This window comes from Mytilus californianus, unplaced genomic scaffold (assembly GCF_021869535.1).
Source record: "Mytilus californianus isolate M0D057914Y unplaced genomic scaffold, xbMytCali1.0.p SCAF_1, whole genome shotgun sequence".
NCBI lineage: Eukaryota > Metazoa > Mollusca > Bivalvia > Mytilida > Mytilidae > Mytilus > Mytilus californianus.
This window is the reverse complement of record NW_026262581.1, coordinates 55512511-55527091: the sequence shown is the minus strand read 5'-3', so window position 1 is coordinate 55527091 and position 14581 is coordinate 55512511. Positions and strand designations below refer to the sequence as shown.

At 30.5% G+C, this 14581-nt stretch overlaps 1 protein-coding gene across 7 annotated transcripts in view; it reads right to left on the bottom strand.

Annotated features, from left to right (window-relative positions):
- Nucleotides 1-14581, bottom strand: part of LOC127721683 (DCC-interacting protein 13-alpha-like) — a 52158-nt gene that overhangs the window by 34497 nt on the left and 3080 nt on the right. For all 7 annotated transcript variants that reach the window (XM_052228481.1, XM_052228498.1, XM_052228502.1 and 4 more), the window contains exons 2-3: nt 4054-4152; nt 287-346 (exon numbers count right to left, since the gene is read on the bottom strand). In XM_052228481.1, the coding sequence (XP_052084441.1) occupies nt 287-346; nt 4054-4152 (159 nt within the window). The remainder of the gene's footprint in view (nt 1-286; nt 347-4053; nt 4153-14581) is intronic.

The window sequence follows — 14581 nt, the reverse complement described above, 5'->3', positions numbered from 1 at the left end:
TCAATTTTGTTGTAAATAAACATTATCTAAAAATGGTAAAGCAGTACTTATCTAGCTTATTCTTGGGGCAATTTTTAACTATGTTTCAAATTTGCCAATGGATGTTAAGCAAATAAGGATCAATCTTTTAATGAAATTTTGTTTTTTCACAATTCGACCTCTACAATGTTAATCCAAGAAAATATTTTTACTCCCTAGAACTACTAGAATTGTATTTTCCATTTTTATCACTTTTTTTTTTTATTCTTTTAACAAGTTATCATTCTAAAGTGTGTAAATCTTATACCTGTATTTCATAATCTCTAAGTTGCTGAGACAATGCTTGTGTTGCTGCACATAATTCATTCTGAAAAATAGTAAATTTTTAAATATATCTAACATTAAAAATTCTTAATTTCTGAAGTTTACATTGTTCATAAATAAGTAATCTTTATGACATGACAAATTTAAGGAACTTTTATCCCATGTATATACAATTCTTCAGTTTTTCCTCCAGCAAATCTAGACAAAGGGTTTTAAAAGGCTAGTAGGTATATTTAAGCAGAATAAAAAGTAAGACTGTAAGTTGACTTCTAGCTCTCTATTGTTTCTTTTTTAATACATGTATATGTGTCATGTGGTTGCTGTCTAATTGACTTACACCCCATATCTCCTTTTATTCATATATATGCTTATGTACTCATTTCAATCATATTTAATATGTCAATTCAAAGTAAATTTGACATAGGGTCAATAATTACACATTATTAACTGTTGTGTACTGATTTATAATAAATAAAACATTTCCAAAGATCAAATAGATTTAAATATTTTTTTAAACTTTTATGAATTTACATTGTCTACTTTCTTTGACTCACATATCTGTAAACAGACTAAATGATCATGTTTATTATGAATCACTAAATGTATATTTAATGGAGCTTTTACATGATAATCAGATTTCAAGTAAAAATGAAAGGAGTTTATAAGTTATTGTAAAAAGACAAAGGCAAAAACTTTTCACTATATGAAAAAAGGATGTTTGTTGATTTTTCAATCAGGATATAAAAGGGTGATATTTCTATATTTCTACATGAAATTATGTTCAGTTGAAGAATCACCTGGTAGAGTTTGGTTTACCTTTTATTCATGTCATTACTTGGGCAACTTTTCCTGGTTTTTTTTCATGTACAGAACATCAACCACAAAAAAAAAACAAAAAAAAAACAGAATTTAGCAAAGAATAAGATAAATAGGTTTTTTGTTTTATTAAAGTTATTTTTATCATTATTTTTAAAATCTGTTAACATCCTGTTTTTTTTTCAAGAATTGTTTGCCTGTGTATTCAGAAAAGTCCAACAAAAAACTAACGTACAAATACACCACACCATTTTTACAGAGGATGACCTTGAGGTCATTCCGATGTATTGCTATCGCCTAAATTTCCATTATGCAAATTAGTTTTGGGACTTCAACCGATCTATAAAAATTATAGATCCGCGGTCATTACAAGGGAAAAAAGTGGATTTTTATACCTGCGATTCCGTTCTCCGTTCGTACGATGTTTCATCAAAAAATGGAATCATTTCAGTTGTTGATTTAGTACTGAAAATTTGACTGAATTATCTCCTTATTAAATACGGTTTTATATGTTTAATAGGTGTTTAAGAAAGAGGTCAGGTGCTCATGTTCATTCATAAAATTATCGTTCATTCATGAATTTATCGTAAAATCAAAATCACTACACAGGTCACACAGGTTGTATACGTAGTGTCAAATGATTACCTGTATAGTATCTAAAAATAGACAAACTTAACTGACTCCCCTTACTGTAGTGTGTGATAACATTTTGTGAGGGAATTCGATGTTTGCTATACCACTGTTCATTTCAACGCACTTTATGACGATACCACTTTATCAATATGAATGAAATTTTTTCAGTGTTTTAAGAAATAATTTTACTTTAAAATAGCGTATCATTTGTGAACTATTAAATGTTTTACAAGGACGAATTTTCTGTATAAAGTCAATAATTGTGTGAACTTTTGAAGCCCAAACTTTTTATAGCCTTAAATACGCTAATGAAAGATCCGAAAACTATACCCATACAGAACGACATGTTTTTGAAATTGTAGCAAAACTTTTGGTTGACAAATTTTAATTCGTTATTGCATAAATATTAACTTGAAATATCTGTCATTTTCTCCCTACCCAGTTTACCTCTATAGCTATTACTCATTATGATGTGGACTTGACATTGTTATTGAATCTTATGCAATTTGATTGGATTAAGTTATTATTAGATTACCTTCAAACTGTTCATGCTTTTTCGTACGAGTATATTGATTAAATCAGAGCGTGCATGAATGTGTACAGAAAATTAAATGACCTGCAAACTGGACACTGGACCAGTCCATATTATGTTTTATCAATGAATAGATTTTTTTTTTTATTTCCCAAATTACAGGGCCCATAAAGGGCATAAAATCAGATACAATTGATTTACATTATTGGTAACAACAACAATAATAGCGCATATAAATAGATATTTAGTATATAAGCATTGGTCAGAATCAGATGAATGAAACTTAAGGTATGAAAGGTAACAATTGCCACTTTTTATCTTTTCACATAATTTTCCACATACACATTAGATAAATTATTTTTGATAGCCTATTGCGGAGAAAAAAGAGAAAGTTTACTGTATTAACATTCTATTCCATTAAATATGCCATTTTTCGAAGATAAATGCAGAATAACATTTATGCACGGCTACGCCAGGTAAAATTGTTGTTTATCTTAAAAAAAAAATACAATTTTCAGTTTCATTAGAATATTATAATAATAATAAATCCCAAATTTATGTAGTCATTAGATAAAGTCCTTATATGTCCGATCTGCCTATTTTTGGACATCAAAAGACAATACGATCGTTTTAAGGTCAATTTCGTCTACCTCACACAATCTTGTTAGGCACTATAATGAAATGGACCTGAAATTTATTTCACATGTTTCCTGAAATTGATAAATATCAAAGCAACATAGAGCTGTTTGTTCTAGTTCGTATAATGACAATTTAATGTCATGTTTGTTTGTGATGACCCCCCTTTTCGGGATTGCATCAGAATTATAGTTATCTCGTATCGCATGAGGATGACACAAGTCAACTGAGCAATTATGTTTGGGACTTAGTTTTAAGAAATGACGTCAAAGTAACATTATGAAAATATTTTTAGTAAGCTGATTTATTCATCATCCAAGCACGAACTTGTATAAGAAAAAAAAATCTCTGTAAATTAACCTCAGTTTCAGGTATAGAGATGTGATCTGTTTCTGTGACATGTGCTTTTGACCATCCACAAGAACCTGCGGTCATCCGATGTTCAGTACTTCAGTACTTTGATTATTTTGTCAAAATATCCAAATAACGCACTATTGGCAAAGCATTTTTACTGATGACAGATAAAAGAATCATACAAAAAACTCATCATTTTTCCTGACTTGGCAAAAGCATTTTGAAATAAAATTGATATTTTAATCCCTGGTTTTACAGGACCTTTTAAAAAAAGCAAGACAAGGGTTTAACCTTGCTACACTGTGCTATAAAACTTTAAACTTCATTGTCTTCATAGTTTCATTTTTGTTGAAACTTTAAAACAAGTAAATTTATCATCATACACAAAATCAACTTTGAGAAATCTTAAATGTATTTTACATTGTAAACAAATACATTACCTGCGCTTTCATAAAGGATCACATTGTTGCATATTTGTTGAAACTTTAAAACAAGTATCTGTATCATACACAAAATCAATTTTGAGAAATCTTAATAAATGAATTTCAAACATATGACATTACCTGTACTTTAAAACAAGTAACTTTATCATCATACACAAAATCAACTTTGAGAAATCTTAACTTAATAAATGTATTTTAAACAAATACATTACCTGCGGTTTCATAAAGGATCAAATAAATGCATATTTGTTGAAACTTTTAAAACAAGTATCTGTATCATACACAAAATCGATTTTGAGAAATCTTAATAAATGAATTTCAAACGTATGACATTACCTGTGCTTTCATAATTCTTTGACAACAATTATGTAATCCCAATGTATACTTTTTCAATGCAAAGGCATCATTTTCAAACACTCTCAGGAGGTTTCTTGTCTGAAAGAAATAAAAACATTTATAAAGCATATCATCAAAATTCAACTTCTTATGAAACTTTTGTATGCAATTTCATCTATATATACCTGTACTTTTATTAAGAACATTTTCTTACAAAAAGTCTATATTATTTGATTTATTGTATAATTGGTTCTTGTCTGATCAAAGAAAGCTCAATAAAAGAAGACCACAATTTTTGCAATTAAGGTGGTTCATAATACTACAGGGAGGTAACTCTGTAAACATCAGCTGAATGTTTTAATCCCATTCTATTGTTAAGAAAATATTAAGCTTCTCAATGATCAAAATTAGTGATTATCAAACTGCTGTATATGCAATGAAATTTTTCCGATAAAGAGTGTGGTTCAAGTTTTTTGAAATTTTTATATTCTTTTCAAAGGGTCAAAGTAAATAATTTGTCAAAATTTTATGAAAATTAAACGAGCCAAATTAATTTTAGTCAAGGTGTTTGGTACCACCTTAAATTTGTAATATATGTGAGTCAGGCTTATCTAGTATGTAAAGGTACCTATACAGTGGATGTTCACCAACTACTGTTATCATATTCTTCATGGTTTGCCCGACCTTCATAGTCTGAAGAGTCTTGTGGTTATTACTTATTTTTTTGGTGGGGGGCTCAAAATATCAACAGATTTCACTAGTATTCAAGTGCATTGAATTTCGCAAACTAAGTTTCCTATGTATAATGAGACATGGATAATTCCAGATAATGAGATCGATAGATATAGATTCTACCACTGCATCGAGTGTGATACGATATTTATCCACTCGAGACAGTTAAATATTTAAAATTTAACTGTCGAGAGTGGATAAATATCGTATTACACGAGATTTGGTGGTGGAATCTGTTTCTCTAATGATTTTCAAACAATATGCAGGCAAACTTATTCCTTCTCTTTGAATGATCTGCAAAAAGATGTGTTCTTTCTATGTGACGTCATCAGGCATGGTCGCCTTTTTCATGCCGTCACAATAGGAAATTCAGAGGAAAGCAAGAAAATCTGACGTCATAATCGGATTTTAACCAATGAAGAACTGAGATCAAACGAACCACACGTTGATTAAATTTTTTTTATACAATGGGTGCAGAAAGGGATAAATTGACGAAGAATTAGAGAAATGTATCTTCATAACTTTTTGATCTTTTACCAATGTGCAAATCACAGACACATGTTCTATAAAAAATCTCTCGTCAAATCACCTAAGTCCTAGTGTACATGTATATAAAATGTATGACTAGAATAACTCTCATCAGTTATGCTCGATATGTTATATATCACAGCAGCAAAACCAAAAAGGGCCTCTATATAAACAGAGCATTTAAAAAAAATCCAACTTTCCTCTCTGCCTATTTTTATCCTATTTAGAGACATGTCTTACAAATAAACCTAAAGAAGAACAATCAATTGATACATATGTAAGCACATTAGTGTTGCATTCTACAAAATGAGTGAGAAAAAAAATTTAAGTAGACATAAGCAGGCTACCCACCATGAACAGTCAGAGAAGCAAAATCTATATGAATTAGTTTATGGTGTGAATGATTAACTACTTTTTCCAATCAGATTATAACCAGTTCTCTCATTCATTAAATTCATTAGTCAAATCTTAGAGCAGAGAGAAAAATTAGAGGTGTGTTCAAATTACCAATATAGGTACCTTACTGGTCTCCTGTTATTACTGCTGATCATTGGAACTAGGTTTTTTTTGTATATTTTTTTGGCATAACTGGAAGAAGATCTGGTTTTAATAATATTAAAATTGCCTGAAAATACTTGGATCAGATGCATGCACTTGACAGATTATCTAAAAAAAAATATAGCCAGCATATATGAAAATTGATTGTTTAGATTGTGTTTGTTATTCCTGATTACAAAGTAGATTTTAATCAGTTATATTTCTATTTCTTGTAAGCCTAATTATTGTTTATAGGAATACCTACATCTATTGACAAAAACCACACAGTATAAACAGATTGCCGTGATGATCTGTGTACTAAAACTTTAATCACCATGTTTGGATGTAGTTTGTCACAGAATCAATAACTGACAATGAAGTTTTAACAATCTAGACAAATTTAGAAAGACATCAAATTATTACAAATGGGTTATAGATTGAATTTTACAGTTGTGACTTACAGAGGATTACTATTAATTGCACCACCTAGTCTAGGCATTGTTTATACTATAATTTATAGCCTAACATAAAACACAACTAAAACTATCCAGTAAAATTTATAATTCACTTGGACTTAATGACATTGCAGTAACAGAAAATAATTACCAATTACATACATGTGCATCATAATTTATGAGGTACACAAAAGTTAATTAATTGAATGTATATAACTAAGACAAAATCCATTCTTTATTTTACTGGTTAACTAACAACCTGGCAAACCTAATGGAAAGAATTCATTTCACACACACTGAACATAAAACACGCCAAGTTATGTTAAAAACAAAGAAATGAATTTTGATTATACATTGTATTTTGACATTAGATTGAAGTAACCTTACTTTTTCAAATTTTTATCTTAGATTTGTAATACAAGTATTTCATATTTTCTTCTTATATGTATGACAAATTATAAGTGATACATTCAAATGGTTAACTTGTTGGGCTACGAGTGATGCATAGACTTTGGATTATTTTTTTATAAGAATTGACAATATAGTGTGATCATTAATTAATTAATATTACATTGATGGTTATAAAAATAAGAAGATGTGGTATGATTGCCAATGAGACAACTCTCCACCAGAGACCAAATGACATAGAAGTTAACAACTATAGGTCCCTGTACGGCCTTCAACAATGAGCAAAACTCATACTGCATAGTAAGCTATAAAAGGTGACAAATGTGAAACAATTCAATAGAAAACTAACAGCCTGATTTATGTACAAAACAAAAAAGACACTAAGTACAGATCAGAGAGTACTTGAAGCTACTATGTTTATAAAAGTATCACAAATGAAACAGTAAAATAAACATCAGTTACTGTGGATTCATTATTATTTGTGGGATACCTATTTCCATGGATTTCGTGGTTACAGGTAAACCATCAGTTCAAATCTTCAACCAAGTAAATATTTACCAGAGATTTGTATACAGACTTTGGTAAAAACCATGAAAATTTGTATCCACAAAAATTAAATGAATCCACAGTAGTTCAAAATTGAGGACACCCTTCACAAATTTTTTGTTTGATGTTGCCTACCCATGCCTTGTAGGGTTGGGTAGGTAGGTAGGGATTTTTTTTTTTGGCAAACAACATAAGTTACATGTTTTATACAAGAAAACGTTAGATTAGGAAAAAATCTTTAAAAAAATAAATGAGAATGTGTCCATGGGACACAGATGATGCCCCCACTTGCATATAACATTATAAAGGGATCTAACTCAAGAATGGTAAAAGTGATGCTACCCAAATTCATACTTGATCTGAGTTCTCTGGTAATAAGCATTATGTATAAGTTTTATAACATTTGGTTGAGGCAAACTAAAGTTAGAGAACGGAAACGAAAAATTCAGCAATTTTTCCATTTGTAAAGGGGCATAACTCTAGAAAGGTAAAAGTGACGCCACCCAATTTCAAACTTGATCTGTGTTTTGTGGTAATAATCATTGTGTATAAGTTTCATAGCATTTGGTTGAGGCAAACTTAAGTTAGAGAACAGAAACCAAATTGGGATGTACATTACAGCAGGGGCATAAAAATTTGAACCGATTTGTGTCATAAAACTTTTTGGGTAAGTAGGCAACATCAATTTAAAAATTATTTTTGGCCTGAAGTTTAGATCTTTAGTAGGAGCATGTATTGTGCACTGACACATAGAGACCACATGTTCTTACATTGTACTCCATTGTTGCATTATTGAAGTTAAATCACTGAGTGTATTCAGTTTCCATTCCGACACCAGGTGCATTAATAGTGGAATTTGTATGTATATACAATAGACTTCAAGGTTGAAGTCCATGTTCAGAGTAATTGACATGGACCAGCTGCTGCAACAGGACAGAATTGCAGTGTTCAATAAAAGTAACAATAATTTCCTTGCCGATTAGTAGAAATTCCCCTGGTTAGACCCACACAAGGTGAAACATCATTCTAGTCAGAAAAATTCTTTACTTGACCAAATAATTTTTAAACAAATTGAACTATGTCAAATGGGTATTCTTACATGTTCTTTTATGTTCATGAACATAATTTATAAAAACTGTAAATGCATGTACATGTAACAAATAAAAAACAATGTAAATGAATAATAAAAAAAAAAATATAGCAGTGTTTATATCACCATCATTTTTATCACTGTGTAAATGTTTAAATATTTAATTAGTGTTAATTAAATAAAACAAATTCACTTTGTTCTTTGCCAAAATCAATAATTATTAATGAACCTCGCTGCAAGTCATGTTCTCACAGTTTATTCACCAGTACTTCACTTAATTAATGTCTGGAATGAAATGGGTTTATTTCTAAAAAGGTGTATTATCACAAGGAAAACTTGCCAAACTAAATTGGTATAGTGTGTAGCAATTATGCATAGAGTCTAGTTAGACTATGTTATGTTCAATATCATTCAAACCAGTACATGTAGTATTTTTTATATGGCAGCATACATGTAAGACTACATTTGTAGACCCAGGGGAAAAAAGGCAGAAGTGATCAAAGCCAAAAGAAAAAATTGTATATTTGTGGGTTTTTTCGTAAATTTCACTGGGGATTTTTTTTTAACTGAATAAAGCAAAATACAGTAATATTATCAGTACTATATGTACATGTTAAAATAATGAATGTCATTAAGTATAATATACTTCAAGTAGATATCAATTATATGACCCTGTATTTATAATAAATGAATCATTGGAGGAAACACAAAGAAAGTCTGTATATGACACACAGATTGATTCTGTCACATCTGTTCAAATGTGCTGACTTGCTGTTATTACTATATATATATTACTATAGAAGCTTAACATTATATAATGGTTGATAATTTATTCTAAATCTGATAAGTATACTAAAAGATTGGATATAGAAATAAATACTGCCTCAAACAGCTATACTTTTAAAATAAATAAATATAACAGATTTTGATAGAAGTTCAATAAAACAAATTCTGCATGCTAAAACAGAAAAAAGAATGCATGTCTTGTCCTGCTAAGCAAACCCCACAAATAATTAAAAGTATCGGAAACAGGAAGTAGGTGTCTAACAAACCCGAAAAGTTCACACACATTACAGTTTATGATTGTTGAGCTCCTGAATAAATACATTTTGTAGGAAGTCAATCTGTTTTCAGTAGTCCTTGAGAAAAGTTTCTATTGAGAACAGCATAGTTTCAAAGGAGCTAAGATAAGAAATGCATACAGTCATGCCTCACACACAATCCTGTTTGACTATACTATAGGCAGTATCAGGGTCAAAATATCAATTACACCACAAAACAAATAGCTGGTGCATTACCAAATCTGCAGATTGATTGATTGTTGATTGCTTAATGTCCAGGGGCAAATATTTCATGCATGTTCAGGAAGATCTGCTGTAGAAGTTTATGTTTTAACTTAGATTAGTTTCTGGAAATGTAGTTTTAGAGGAGTTAAAGATAATAGAAAGTGTGACAAAATGGAAGACAATGGCAAATGGTTATCTTTAATCGTCTGCTACATACATGACATATAACATGTACATATATGACAGAAATTAAAATTGCACCTCTACCATTAAATGTACATGTATATATGAAAATGATAGGTATTATCTGCACCTGAACATGTGCATGTACACATGATACATTTTCTCTTATCAGAAACATATCACCACTTGGTTGTATCTAACCTGTACTATCACTTGTAAGATTGTTAACACATTGTCAGGTCAATATTTAAGTTCACATCAAGGTGTTTACTTCTTATGATAGAATTATGCAATGAATTAACAGACAAACAGGATATCCTTTTTTCTGTTACTTTCTTCTGACAGATCGATCAAGTCCAAGTCACATTCACATAATAATAAGCTGATGAAATTACATTTTTTAAAGATGAATAAAAGGAGAGATGTGGCATACAAAAATGAGACAGCAACCAAAACATGAAAAAAACACACACACACATCAAGAGGTCAACAATAGACAGGTGTCTGTACAATATGATAAGATGTCAATTTGACAATAAACCAGCACAGAGACTGTTGCCTGCCAGCAGCTCTTCCTTCCACCTTCCCTACTTCACCATTTTTAATAACAGGATTTTTCCTTCCGAAAACATAGTTAAACATCAAAGATCTGCCATCAATCCCCAAAAATGACAAAAACAAAAAACAAAAAAACAAAAACATTAAGATATAACAAAAGAAAACCACTGACAATTCAAAATTCCTGATTTATGGCAGGCATGCACATGAACATTTGACAGGAATTGAACTAGTTTTTTTTTAAATCTCAACCCTCCCCCTTTTATATCAATCAGTCCACAAAATAATGGATTAAACATGGCAGATAATAAATGTAATATAGAATAGTGAATGGAAACGAAGAATGTGGTATATTCAGATTTTTCCTAGTTAAGTGTTTAATAGCAGATTATTTTTGCTATTTATAGTTTCTCTCTACCAATTAAAGTTTTTAAATGATAATAAGTGGAAATGCTTAAATTGGTAAACAAAAACATAATCTTCATTTCATTTCATTTCAGAAATGGAGATTAGATACATCTTGGCATTCTGAACTTCTCTGATTATCAATGTTTTCTGAATTTATCATGATTTTCAAGATATTGGACAATTACTGGCGTTTTACCCATATTTCTTTTTTTTTAACCATAGTGGTTGATAGATCAGCATATAAATAACAAACTAGCCTCCCTTAAGATCAACTTTGTTAAGTTTTTATTTAAATTAGTTAAGCAATTTTAGAGAAGATGATCTTGTTGGAACACTCCAATTATGTTTCATTTTTTCCAACTGTTTTTTTATTTAAAAGTTATACAGACAGGACAGAATGCAAACAAGAGTGCACATGCTGAAATGTCTTGCCTGCTTTGTTGACAATGATTGGTTTTATGTTGAAAGTATTAAAGTAAAGATTTCACTACATTTATCCCATAAACTTAACATTATCAATGATACATGACAATGAGGTCAAGGCCAAATAAACCCCGCCAGACAGACACATACATCTTACAATCATTCCATACACCAAATATAGTTGATCTATTGTTTATTGTATCAAAGAAACAGACTAACCAATAATCTTAACATTGACCAATGAACCATGAAAATGAGGTCAAGGTCATATGATACATACCAAACAGACACGTACACCATACAATTGTTTCATACACCAAATATAGTTGACATATTGCTTATAGAAGCTGAGAAGAAGACCAAGCAATGGAAACTTAACATTGATTAATGAACCAAGAAAATGAGGTCAAGGACAGATACAACCTGCCAGAGTTCGTTTAGATCCATAAAGATGTTAAACTCCTAACTATCCTACTGTCTGTTGATACATTTATTTTTGGCATTGCACTAGTCATGTCTTCTTTGACTGTCCATGACGTTAAAATACTAAATCCCTGGGATGTGTTTTAGTTGATTTTAGTCTCTGATGCATGATTTTTTATTATTAATTGTTTTGGCTTTTAACTAGCTGTCAGTAACCGCAAGTACTCTCAAATCGTACTTTCTTGTTTATTTGACCTGTTGATACTAATTGTATTGCATTTTTGTTATTTAATGTTATTCAGGGTTATATCTGGTCTATATACCAGCTTTTATAAGTGTTTGGTATAACTATAAATTTTCACTTCGTACTTTGAACCTCAAAATTATTTATTTTGTAATAATATTTCTTTTCTCTATTGGTACTGTACACGTATACCTGACAACAAAATTATTTTCATTTACCTGTGTTTAAAGTTATTGCAAATGGATGGTATTTTTGTTCGAGCATATTGTTTTTCTTTAATTGTTTAACATTTCTTACCGATATAACATGTTACTTTTATTATTCTTCCCTTAGTTTATTTATTTTGTATTTACATTGTGTCATAGGTCAAATTTATTTGTTCAGTGTATGTTCAATGGTGTTAATATGTCCTTTTATTGAGTTAAGCTATTTCAGTTGATATTTTATAGTGTGTCTTTCTATGTTGTGATGTTACACTATTGTTTCAGAAAAAGGGTGAAGGTTTGGTACCATTAAAACGTTTAAACCCGCTGCATTTGTTTGCACCTGTCCTAAGTCAGGAATCTGATGTTCAGTAGTTGTCGTTTGTTGATGTGGTTCATAAGTGTTTCTCGTTTCTCGTTTTTTATATAGATTAGACCGTTGGTTTTCCCGTTTGAATGGTTTTACACTAGTAATTTTTTGGGGCCCTTTATAGCTTACTGTTCGGTGTGAGCCAAGGCTCCGTGTTGAAGACCGTACTGTGACCTATAATGGTTTACTTTTATAAATTTTTACTTGGATGGAGAGTTGTCTCATTGGCACTCATACCACATCTTCTTATATCTATGTTCACCTTACAATCAGTCCATACACCACATATAGTTGACATTGTGCTAATAGTATTTGAAAAACAGATCAAAGCACAAAAACTTAACAATGACTTCAGTAAATGCATATTGATTATAATCAGACAATCAAAAGTACATACATTGTTCATGTAATGTAATTATCACCAAATAGAGTTATCCTATTTTCTTTTAATAGTTAAATATTCACATGATAAATTGATAATAGAACACATTTTTATGCAGTTGCTGAACCATGAAAATGAGGTAAAGGACAATGGACATTTGATGGAAACTTCGTAACATAAGGCATCTATATACAAAGTATGAAGCATCCAGGTCTTCTACCTACTGAAATATTAAGCTTTTAAGTAGAAAGTTAACGACACCGCTGGCTCAGTATCACTATCCCTATGTCTTGCTTTCTGCAACAGAAGTCGCAGGCTCGACAAAATGCACTTATGTCTACATCTCACAACAACATATGCACTTGACTTCACCAAATGCAAAATTTTGAAAATTTAACTATTTGAGTGGATCTATCGGATAACAAATAAATTGTTTATGCCACCAATGGTAATCCCTTCAGGTCAGGTAAGCTAAAAAAGCATTATAGCCACTGAACTTTTTAATCTTGTTGGGGTAAGCAGGATCGTCCAAAAAAGTTATAGACTTCAGCTATGGACTTTTTGTCTGAAAAACATATTCACATTTTCTACAATTGAGTCTGTGTAACAAATTGTCAGACAGTCTATAAAGAAAACAAAAGAAAAAAGATCAATCATATGTTAAGCTTCTGTAATTAATTACTGACACAAAAGAAGCATCAAAGAAGCATTAGCTGAGAAGCATAGATTTCAAGATTTTCTGTACATGATGTATACAATGATGTATTAAAAACAAGGAATTATTTGAATCTGGAATAATTTTGAATTCCAGAAAATTGATAAGAAATGTATGATGAAACCTAACCAGACTAAGAATTTTGTAAAGAGGGTTAGCATGATGATGCAAGCATGGGTAAGGTAACTTTTACTTTAACTGATATTTCAGTATGAACTAACTAACCCCCATTAGCTATGCACACATGGCTAACCCTCCTAAATAGGGTTAGTTATTATCATACATTTCTTACCAATTTTTCAGATTTCAAAATTATTCCAGATTAAAATAATTCCTTGTTCTAAGGAGTTAAAAGCATCATCATGGTGTAAGTAGGAAGTCAACGCAGCAACATCAATGATCACTTTTGCTGATAAAAGCTTTTCTCTATCTATTGCAGTTTCAAGATTACAGTCCATAATGCAAAAAGTTAAGGGAAAAGTTTGTCATTTAAGGCCAATTACTCCTTTCCAGAGTCAACTGATGATTTGTGTCTTGTTGATTTATTTTCAGATCTTGTCTTACTTGTCATCTTTGATATTTAAAGTATCTCTATTTTTATTTTAGATTTCAAGATAATAGAAAAAACGTGAAATCAATATTTGTTATAACTTGAAAAATATATTTTTTGGTAACAGTGACCTTGACCTTTGACCCCAACATGTATATATGCGTGTACCCCTTCCCTAGAGATTGTGCAACTCACAAAATATGTACAGCACTTGAGTGTTCCTCCAGTAATGTTAGGCTACAACATTACATCATCAGACCAACAACAAGAAATATGAAAGAAACAACTTATGATAAAAAAAAAGGAGACTAATAAAGAACTGAGGAAAATAGGATAAGCATTGTGAGGTATTTAAGACAACAATGCAGGTGGCAAAAGCCAAAATATTTTGATATTAAAAGACGGTGTAAATCTAAATCATGAACATCAATTCAAATTTATATAATGTATGCAAAAACTGTACTGTAAAATTATGTGCAATCATTGT